This window comes from Prunus mume, linkage group LG7 (genome assembly GCF_029339155.1).
Source record: "Prunus mume cultivar Tortuosa linkage group LG7, ASM2933915v1, whole genome shotgun sequence".
Lineage (NCBI taxonomy): Eukaryota > Viridiplantae > Streptophyta > Magnoliopsida > Rosales > Rosaceae > Prunus > Prunus mume.
Genome location: NC_142704.1, coordinates 17,090,126 through 17,100,343, shown reverse-complemented (window position 1 = coordinate 17,100,343; position 10,218 = coordinate 17,090,126). Strand labels below are relative to the sequence as shown.

Sequence of the window (10,218 nt, the reverse complement as noted above, 5' to 3'; positions counted from 1 at the left end):
AACCGCCAAACGAGAACCCTCCAGAACCATCTGTTCTTATTTCCCTAAATGCCCCTATATGAGGCATGTAATTGCTAAGATGGCATTCACCTGACCCGAAAACCCAAACCCATGGTTCTTGTCACTATCCTAAATGATCTTTTCGAAAATATTAAAATACAACATATTACTGGCCTCCTTAAAATTCCCCATCTTTATTACTTGAAAACAAAAAGAAAAGTATATACTTTATTCCATTTCTTAAAGTCATAAAAGAACACAAATTTTATATAATATAATGTAATCAATAAGATATGTGCAATGAAAACGTTAAGAAAATGCCAAAATTAAGGTGATGTTAACATGATATTATTTTATGTTTTTATAAGAAAAAAATTGTTATATGGTGCTTGGATGAAGTGTTATTGACACATTTTGATCTCTGCATAGTAATGATCATTAACGTAAACACACAATGTTATAAATAAAAAATATGATTGGATGACGATAAGTTTGACAGTTTAGAGCTAGTTGCGAGGTTTTTATTTTATGAAAACTAAAGCTGCAAAGTTTTTTATTTTATTTTTCTCCTAAAATAAATTAATTAAATAATCATAATCCAAACTAAAAATTGATTTATTAAATATTCATGATGTGCACATGCTACATCATTTAAACTCAAATTTTGTGCATAATACTAATACAAATAAATTATGATTATAAATCGTATCAAGTATAAGTAGAGTGATTTAAGGAATCATCAGATATTATACTAGATGCACTTTTCTTAGATGCTTATAATAGGAGTCAGGCTTTAAATCCTCTCCTTTATTTTGTTAGTTATTGATTAATAAAGTTCTCCCATATACCGTCGAGACTTCCTTGAAAAAAAAAATCATATCTAAGTATATGGATTGAGAAATTAAACACAAATTAATATCTCTTTAATTCTTTATTTTAAAGTTAAAATTAAAATTAAGGAAAAAAAAACTACATTGCAAAGAGTCGCCAAGTTTTCGGATCCGACTCCGGGGCAAAAGTTTCTGGATCTCATCACAATACCACAAGGGTAAAAAGGTAAATGAGTCCATTCTCCATTAATTAGTCTCATTTCGGTAATAAAATCACAAAACAGCTTCTTGACCCCAAAAAAAAAAAAATCATAAAACAGCTAGAAGTTTCCACGAAACCGAAGACCTTCGGCCCCTATAAATTCCAGATCCCACCTCACAACCCCTTTTCAGTTTTCACTTTCTCAGCAAATTCTCTCGCATTTTCTTGTAACGAAGCAATATGGACGCGTTCACATCATTCTTCGATTCCCAAACGTCTTCAAGAAACCGCTGGAACTTCGAGTCTCTCAAGAACTTCCGTCAGATCTCTCCTGTTGTTCAGAATCATCTCAAGCTGGTGAACGCTCGTTCTCGGAAGTGAATTTCACTCTCGTTTTAGGCTTTGTTTGGTTACCGGGAAAATTTAGGATGAATAGAGAATTTTATTAAGATTTTGTTCATTTTGATCATTTTCTTGTCTGTTTTGTGTATTCTACTCGGCAATTTACGTATTTCGCGAACATTATTTCTCGGAAGTGAATTTTACTCTCGTTTTAGGCTTTGTTTGGTTAGCGGGAAAATTTAGGAAGAAGAGAGAATTTGATTCTGATTTTGTTCATTTTGATCATTTTCTTGTCTGTTTTGTGTATTATGCTCGGCAATTTACGTATTTCGCGAACACTATTCCTCGGAAGTGAATTGTACTATCGTTTTAGGCTTTGTTTGGCTACCGGGAAAATTTAGGAAGAAGAGAGAATTTGCTTATGATCTTGTTCATTTTGATCAATTTCTTGCCCGTTTTGTGTATTAGACTGAGTAATTAACGTATTTCGCAAGGTGTGAGAGTTGCTCGGGTTTTTGTCCGCCTTCGTTTCGTTTTTCTTGATGATAATTTTTTTGCCAAAAAAATCGTGCTGGATGTATTGGTTTTGATATTTAGGGCTTCGTTTATGTTCAATTCTCTGTATCTTAAAACTCTCAGTGGATTTTCATTTGTTTTGGTTACCGAGAATTTTGATGTTTAAAAAAAAGAAAATCAAAAGAAAGGAAGAGAAATGGATAGATTCATATGCTGTTGTGGTGTTGTTGCAATTAGTGAATGTTGTCATAGTCTGTTTGTAATTTTTTTCCTTTTTAATTTAAAGAAAGAGGGGAATTAAAAAATTTACGGAGAAGAGATGGAGGAGATGGACGATAAATCAGAAAGAACACCTCTCTCTCGTCTTTCTTGTTTCTATCTCCCGTCTCTCTTTTCTTGGCTTTTTTGATTTCATTGGCTACTCGGATAACAGAGTAAGAAGTGTGAATTTCTATATCTTTTTTCTTAATTTAACTTTCTTTGCTGAATTTTCTGGTTGAGTGGTTTGTTCTTGTTATGTTTTTGCTTAATCTTGGTTGAACCTCGATTGATGTAGTTGTGGGTTGGCTCATGTGATTTCCGGGTTCAAACTAAGGGTTCTGTGACGATTGATTTACTGTTTAATTTCTTAATTTTGCAGGTCTACCTCACCTTATGCTGTACTCTCATCGCTTCAGCTGCTGGAGCTTACCTGCATATCCTATGGAACATTGGAGGCCTTGTAACTTTACTTGGCTGCTTAGGATGTATGATCTGGGTACTCGCCACCCCTCATTATGAAGAGGTAGAGTTTATTGAAAGATCATTCTTTAGATTATGCACCCATATGTATGTTGTGTTGTCCCAGCTGTTGTAATGTATTTTCCTGTATTGAATTGTTGTGTATTTGTTGAGCAGAAAAAGAGGGTTTCTCTACTTATGGCTGCTGGTCTCCTTGAGGGAGCTACTCTTGGTCCTTTGATTGATCTGGCCATTTCGATTAATCCAAGGTACATATTCCTGTTATTAAGTGTTAGCTTTCAAGTTCAGTAAACATGAGACTACACGATAAATTATGGAACTTAGGTCTCTTTCAACTGCAGCAGTTCCTTCTTTTCCCGTCATGTGCGGTATATGTATTTATATACCTTAAGTGATTTGCAATAACATGTTTAGGTTTCATAACTGCTTCCTTTTCCCCTCCAGGGAATGCATTGTGTTCTCTGTTTGGCCAATTAGACTTGAACAGCATGCTGACTTTTTCTTTTCTTTTTCTTTTTTTTTTCCCTTTGGGCCAGTGTCCTGATCAGTGCATTTGGGGGAACTGCTCTGGCCTTTGGTTGTTTCTCAGCAGCAGCCATGTTGGCAAAGCGCAGAGAATACCTTTACCTGGGGGGCTTGGTTTCTTCTGGACTGTCCATGCTACTCTGGTTGCAATTTGCTTCTTCTATCTTTGGGGGTTCAGCAGCTATGTATAAGTTTGAGGTGAGGAATTATTTATCAGTTAGTAATAGGAACAAAATGGCAATGTCATCTTTTACTCTGGTTCGTTAAAGCTGAAATGAGGGGAGCTATTTGCATTTTAACTTAGGCTGTTGTGTTTCATTGAATTGCAGTTGTACTTCGGGCTTCTGATTTTCGTGGGGTACATGGTAGTTGACACGCAAGAAATGATTGAGAAGGCACACAATGGTGACCTGGACTATGTGAAGCATGCCATGACCCTTTTCAGTGACTTCATTGCTGTTTTTGTGCGCGTACTCATCATCATGGTAAGTTTTCCTAAGTGTTTTATTAGCCTGGACTTCTTGTTCGTAATCATATATTAGACCAGACTTGTTCGTAATCATATATTAGACTAGACTGTTGCTTCTGAGATGCTAAATTTTCTTTGTTTTATGCAGTTGAAGAACTCACTTGAGAAGAATGAGAAGAAGAAGAAGAGGAGGGATTGAGCATTTGCAGGCCAATGATGAAAAGGGTTGATCCATCTTCTCCTCCAGTAACAACGCAATGAATGCAATGCAAAAAAAATCAAATCACTTTGTCTATAGAGTTTTCCATATCTGACCTTTAAAACAAACTGTTTTGAGATATATTCCCCCTACTCTTTTGTGGGAGGTGGTAGTAGACTGATAGTGTTGTCTAGTTCTTGTTGATATGTTACTTTGAAAACATGTTTTGGAATTTGGATGACATTTTCTTGTCTTTCTTTTCCTATTTTTACTTTTGCTATCTCCCATTTCCGGAGAAGAAATTCATGCAACGGGATTAGGAACTTATTTACCAAATGATATGGTAATATACAGCTCAATAAAATTCTGACCCAAAAGAAAAGATACAGCTCAATAAAATAATCTTCAATATAAATGGAGGGAATATGCCTTTACTTAATTATTAAATATTAGAACTTACAAAATTTCATTGACTACCATTAGTTTTTGTTTTCTATTTGAGGACTTTTTGTAATGAGATGGGCTACATTGGGTTACTTAAGTTGGACTGGAGAGTGCAATTGCTCTAAATCACATTAGAGCAATTACTATATTATTGGATCTTTTGTTAATTATCATTTGTTAATAAAAGGTAAAAATGGGAATAATTATTAAATAAGCAAAAGTTAAAAATGATAAAACATTTAAAATATTAGAAAATATTCTTAATTAATGTAAATATTAAGAATTGAAATTATTAATTAAATGAGAATAATATAATAATTTTATATATTTTTTTATATTTTAAAAAAATTAAAATTAAAAGGAAAAATCAAATCAAGGATTTTATTTTTATAAAAACACAACTACTCATTCTCTTTTTTAATTCTAAAATAAATTATTATTATTTTTAAAAGCCTCTCACAGCTTTTTCATATTAAAAAAATTAAAATTAAAAGAAAATTCATTTAATGAATCTTATTTTTATTGAACATAATTACATATTTTTTTTTTAATTCTAAAATAAATTTAAATTTTTTTAAAAAAAGCCATTTGTAGGCACGAAATCACTTGCGGAGAGACTAATAGATTAGTAAACTAATGAATAATTTGGAAAAAAAACAAACTATAATAAGTTTTGCCTTCAAAATATGACCAATCTATTAAAATGAAAACTCCCGAAAATTAAAAGGAGTTGTTTGGATATACATGCCTACCCAACCCCGATCTGCATAGCGCTGATACGTGATACAATCCACAGCAGAACATCTTTCCATAGACGGCCAAACAAAGCCCCACTCGGTTCACTGTCAATCCCAGCCCCAACCGGCTCAAGCAGCCAACATTTCCATCGAAGCAAGCCATTGTTGATTGTTCCCGCGTGTAGAGGTAAGAAAACTTCACGCCACACTCACTCTCGCACACACTCCTTACTTCTTAGGGATCGGAATTCCAGGGTTTTAAGTTCTAGTTGTCCAATTGAATTTCCAAGCCTGTTTTTGTGTTTTCTCTGATTCGAAAAGTACTTTTCTAATTCTCAATTTATCCTCGGTTGGCTGCTGAGAATACTATAATCTGATTTGGTAGAAAACGGAGCGTTTTAGCTGAAATCGAAGCGTTTCAAGGTGGATGAGAACGTGAGAAAGAATGAACAAGCTGATTGAATTTGGAAGGAAAGCTCTATTCTATGCGAGGGTTCTTTCGGGCTACGAAGAACGGAGAATCCGATCGTTTCGGTTGGAGGTTGAAAAGCGTCTGAAAGAGGTTAGCCTTTTCTTTTTCCTATTTCTCTTTTTAAAGTTCATCGTTTTAATATTTTGTTGCTCTTGTTAGTCAAAAGTTAGGTGCTTTTGGAGAAATGCAGTTTTTGTTCAATAGTGGCATGAAATGATGGACACAGTGTTAGCCTGAGATGAATGACGATGTTAATCTTTGTGCAAATTTTAGTTAAAGTTCGTATTGTTCGCTTCTGTTTTTAGTATTGTTGATGATCGCTTAAAATAAGAATGGAATGTGGAGAGAGTGAGAGGATAGAGCAGGAAGAGTTGAAAGTTGGTAGGGAGTGGAATTGGTTTTATCATTTTGGAGAATGGGCATTTGCCTGATCTTTTATTTTTCTTTTTTGGCAACCAGATAATGGAATGAGCATGCATCTCAGCCGTCTGTAAATGGCTGACAGTCACGTACTTACCTTAGGCCTTAAGCATAGGTCCTTATTAGATCAGTTCTATATTTGATGCACCCAATACAGTGATCATTTCTTGAGACAATTATTGCAGATGCATTTCGTACGTATTCAAAACTGTGTTGGACAAGTGTAGATGGTGACATGCCAGATTTTTTATGTACCTGCTGTTATCTTGTTATATCATGGGAATGCATGCGTGATGTGGTTTTCTTCATTTAAACTTCTTTATTTTCTGAAATAGTGCCACCATTTTTTTGTATTAGTTTACTATTAGTGCTTTTAAGGGGGTTGGCGCGGCAGGGAGTGTTCTTGGCTTCTTATTCTGGACAGTGTTTAATAAGATAGACTAACTTTAGCGGTGTCAAAGAACTCTTAAATGTAGAGGTTAATGACGAAAGTGAAAATGCATAGGCATTATTTCATATGGGAATCGCATCATAGGCTTGCCTTGTTCAAGTACTTTCACGAACCCTGAGAACTTCTCCAAGGGCTTGTATGTCCTCAATGTTGCCATCAGAAGGATGGGGTGAGAGACAGACAAGAAAAATTCACCCCAAAATGTTTCTATCAGAATTTGTTTAATTGTATAAACTGCTCCCTTGACTCATTGATCCTGCTTCCTTTTTTTAACTCTCTAGTTGCCTTCTCTACTGTCTGCGTCTTGGTGTAAGAAAATGTTACAGCATAATGAGGGGGATTTTAATCATAGAGGAGCAAATGGAACACTATTCTGTACACCAACTAGGAAAATCCAACTCTTTCATGTTGAATGATTCTGAGTAAGTTGGAATGCAATTGAAGAAAGTGTTTGTCTCATCAATTATTCAAAGGCAACTTGATTACTTTCAGCAACAGAATGATTTTTCTTTTCTTTTTGAGCTTTCAAATACATGCAATAGATGCAAAAGCAGCATGCAGTAGCTTATATTTGGATGTCTTACATTGATAAGCTTGAAATAGCTGGTAATGGATACTGACTTTGATTCGTATCTTCATTTCTCTGGCAAGTTGCTTTTATCTTATTCGGTTTTACCAATTCACTACCTATAGTTAACAGGATTTACACATGATCTGTGGTATTCCTTGCCTTAATACTTTGAGTACTGGTTTCTTTTTCCCATTTCCTTTATTAAAAGTGATTGACTCTCTCTCTCTCTCTCTCTCTCTCTCTCCAGGCAAATGAGCGGAAGTTAGCCATAAGAAAGATCCCTGAGCAAACAATTTTGTCGGAGGTTCGTCGTATGGTTGAGGAGATGAAAACTTTAAATAGGAAGCTGGAAGAAACGGTGGGTTTTATTGTGGTGCTCAATAAGTAGAACTTCAAAAATTTTACTTACTGTGATTCAAATTAGCATAAGTGGGAGTTTTGGGATATATGCTCTCTCTCTCTCTCTCTCTCTCTCTCTCTCTCTCTCTCTCATGATAACGACACATATCCATTTTCAAATTTGAGGATTACTCAACCAGCCAACTGCATCTATCTGGCATTTTTACCACCTTTCTACAAGGAAAGAATTAAACCTGCTGAAAATTTCTAACACCAAGAATAACAAGTGTCAAACAAATGAATGAATATTCACAGAAATATCACACGGTATCAAAAAAAATAAAAGTGCCCCATATTGCCCTTACTGTTTAGTTTAATCAGACTAATGGCTGCAATATGAATTGTTGTGTTGTGTCAATTTAATTTATTTTTATGTCTTTGTATTTACTAATGTATCAAAGTTTCTTTACATGAAGGAAGCTGCTATTGACGAGTACTTCAAGCCGATTGACAAAGAGGCTGAGATGATAATGAAAACACAACTTGAAGGAGAGGAGAGGACAATGAAGGAGATGATGAAAGCCATGCATCAACAGGCTTTGCTTGAGAAAGCTGAAGCGGAGAAAACAGCAGCAGCACAAAATTTGGAAACAAACCAGAAGAACCAAGACTCAAGACCCAAGACCCAACATCTGCCACCGCCCCCATGAAAGCTTAGGTGAGATGATTTTTTAATAAGTAATAATGTAGCTTTAGGATTATTCCTGGATTATTCCTGTAAGAGCATTATCAGTTTTGGCTGTTTCATTAACCGTGCTTTGATATGAATATAAAAAGAAGTGCTTAGTGTACTACAAGTTCTACTGCATTGAATTGGCTATGAAGTATTTGATTGTTTACTTCGCCTTTAGTGTACTACAAGTTCTACTGCATTGACTTGGCTATGAAGTATTTGATTGTTTACTTCGCCCCGCCACATTTTACGAGCACTTATCTTACCTTACCTTGCCTTGTCTTTGTGTTGGCCCTAACGATGTGCATTGTTGACATAACTATAAATGAATGAAGGAATTTGCCTGTTTTGTAATTTGTTTGTTTGGAAGAGTTGCTTCTTATTCCACTAAGCTGAGGGTGTTTTGTAATCTTCCTGTTTATTGTTGCTTCTGTATTTTCTGCTTGACCTGTGCTTTGGGTCTTTTAATGAAGTATCATTCTGTCCAAAAAAAAACAAAAAACAAAGGAATTTACCTTGGTTTGGGTGAATGTAAGCTGTGGTTCCAATACATTGTCCATTTTCTTCTTTCTATTTGGGCTCACATGTTTTCTACTCAACCTTCATTTTGAAAGGACAAAAGTCAACTAAGGCAGGGGTTGGTGAGCTGCGTTGAACCAACAGGGAAACGGGCTCTGCTGGAGTTTGCAGCTTTATAGGCAAAACAGAGCCTTGGTGTTTTCTTCCAAGACCCACTACACATATGCTCATGCCCAACGTACAAGAATTCTATAGTGAGAGGGCCTTATATATGGCCTTAGATGAGGCCCTATCTCTTAATCGTTGGATCAAATTAGTTAGCCTGATTCAACAGTTAAGAGATAGGATCATACCTAAGGGCCATAAATAAAGCCCTTACCATAGAAGCTATCTCCAACAAGCTCTAGCTTTTTTGTTCTTCCAAAAAATCCTAAATTTAATTTAATTTTCTACGTTCTTTTCATGCTTCCTTTTCATCCTTTTTTTGTTTTTTTTTTTGTTTTTTTATTTAAATAAATGTATTGTTCTTGTTTTTAAATTAATGTTTTAGTTGTTGTTTTTAGATTAATGTTTTAGTTATTGTTTTTGGGTTGATGTTTATTTGTTAATTAAATTAACCAATATATTTAAAGAATATACTACAAATTAATAAAATATTGAGAGAGCTACGATTTAGCCCTCTACTGTTGGAGACGATAAAAATGTTGCCCATTACTATTTCTTAAAAAACTATAAATAGTGAGTTATATTTTGTGGGTGGACTATGTTTAGCTCTCCATTACTGGAGATGGCGTAACAAACCAAAAATTATTCGTATACATATTTTGTCCACCACTATGAAAGCTCCAAGGCCCTGTTATACATATTTTGTCGACCACCTTCTGCTAAGCTCACAGTTAATAGAGACCTCCAGTTAATAATGTCGAAGATTATTATTTTTCCCTTACTGGCAAAGTACTATATTTCTTTTTTGAATACAAGTGATAGCGGGAGAGGGGTTTATCACCTACACATTACAAAAGATTTCATAAAAGTTCAAACTGAGACAATTGATCTGTAAGTTAAGACGTTTTTTCATTAAGTTCTCCATTAAGTTAAAGACGCTTTTTCACTGAGTCAAGACTCTTTCAAAGAACGAAGACCAAGGCTATTTACCAAACTTTATTTGGTATTGTTGGCCTTGGTGCTACTGTGCACCATCATCATAATTGATAAAGTCAATTTAATTTATGTAAAGATTATCCACATTCAACACAAAAGGCCAACTCCAGAAGCAATTTAATTATTCAATATGTATTTCATCTTTCAAAAGTAAGATAAAATAATAATTACATCCCCTGCACTAAGTATCCAGGAGAAGTCTTATCAATTGAATTTGATGGAGTCTCTTCACTGGACTTTGTCCAACATGTAAGTGAAGGGGTACATCATCATCATGTTTTTATCCTATTGGGTGTTGGATTGGATCCATCCCAAATGCCATTCAAATAAGCAGATGGGGTCCCTCATATTAATTTGAAGTTTTTTCCTTTGACAACATTTGGGTTTAACTAATATTACTTGGTGATTAGTGCCACACATACCATATAGTTTACAAGTTACAACCAACCCTTTTTTTTTTTTTTTGGATTAAGAAAATTACAAATATATCCATTTGTAATTGTTTATATTTTTGCGTAGTACTGAAAATAAAGAATAGCTCATGCTT

The 10,218-nt window shown here is 34.7% G+C and overlaps 2 protein-coding genes across 3 annotated transcripts; both read left to right on the top strand.

Moving 5' to 3' along the window:
- Positions 1-1,107: 1,107 nt before the first annotated feature.
- LOC103337020 (bax inhibitor 1) lies at positions 1,108-4,089 on the top strand. The gene is made up of 6 exons (XM_008240158.2): positions 1,108-1,389; positions 2,531-2,674; positions 2,788-2,879; positions 3,168-3,354; positions 3,486-3,641; positions 3,774-4,089. The coding sequence occupies exons 1-6, from the start codon at positions 1,273-1,275 to the stop codon at positions 3,822-3,824; spliced, it is 747 nt and encodes a 248-aa protein (XP_008238380.2). The 5' UTR covers positions 1,108-1,272; the 3' UTR covers positions 3,825-4,089.
- A 935-nt stretch (positions 4,090-5,024) lies between these two features.
- On the top strand, positions 5,025-9,072 carry LOC103337019 (transcription factor IIIB). Of its 2 annotated transcripts, none has more exons than XM_089041992.1 (5): positions 5,025-5,192; positions 5,391-5,567; positions 7,167-7,277; positions 7,735-7,976; positions 8,614-9,072. In XM_089041992.1, the coding sequence occupies exons 2-4, from the start codon at positions 5,451-5,453 to the stop codon at positions 7,966-7,968; spliced, it is 462 nt and encodes a 153-aa protein (XP_088898118.1). In that variant the 5' UTR covers positions 5,025-5,192; positions 5,391-5,450; the 3' UTR covers positions 7,969-7,976; positions 8,614-9,072. The 2 variants fall into 2 exon arrangements, with proteins under 2 accessions (XP_088898118.1, XP_008238377.1); XM_008240155.3 differs by having other exon boundaries at positions 5,027-5,192; positions 8,606-9,072.
- Positions 9,073-10,218: the final 1,146 nt, after the last annotated feature.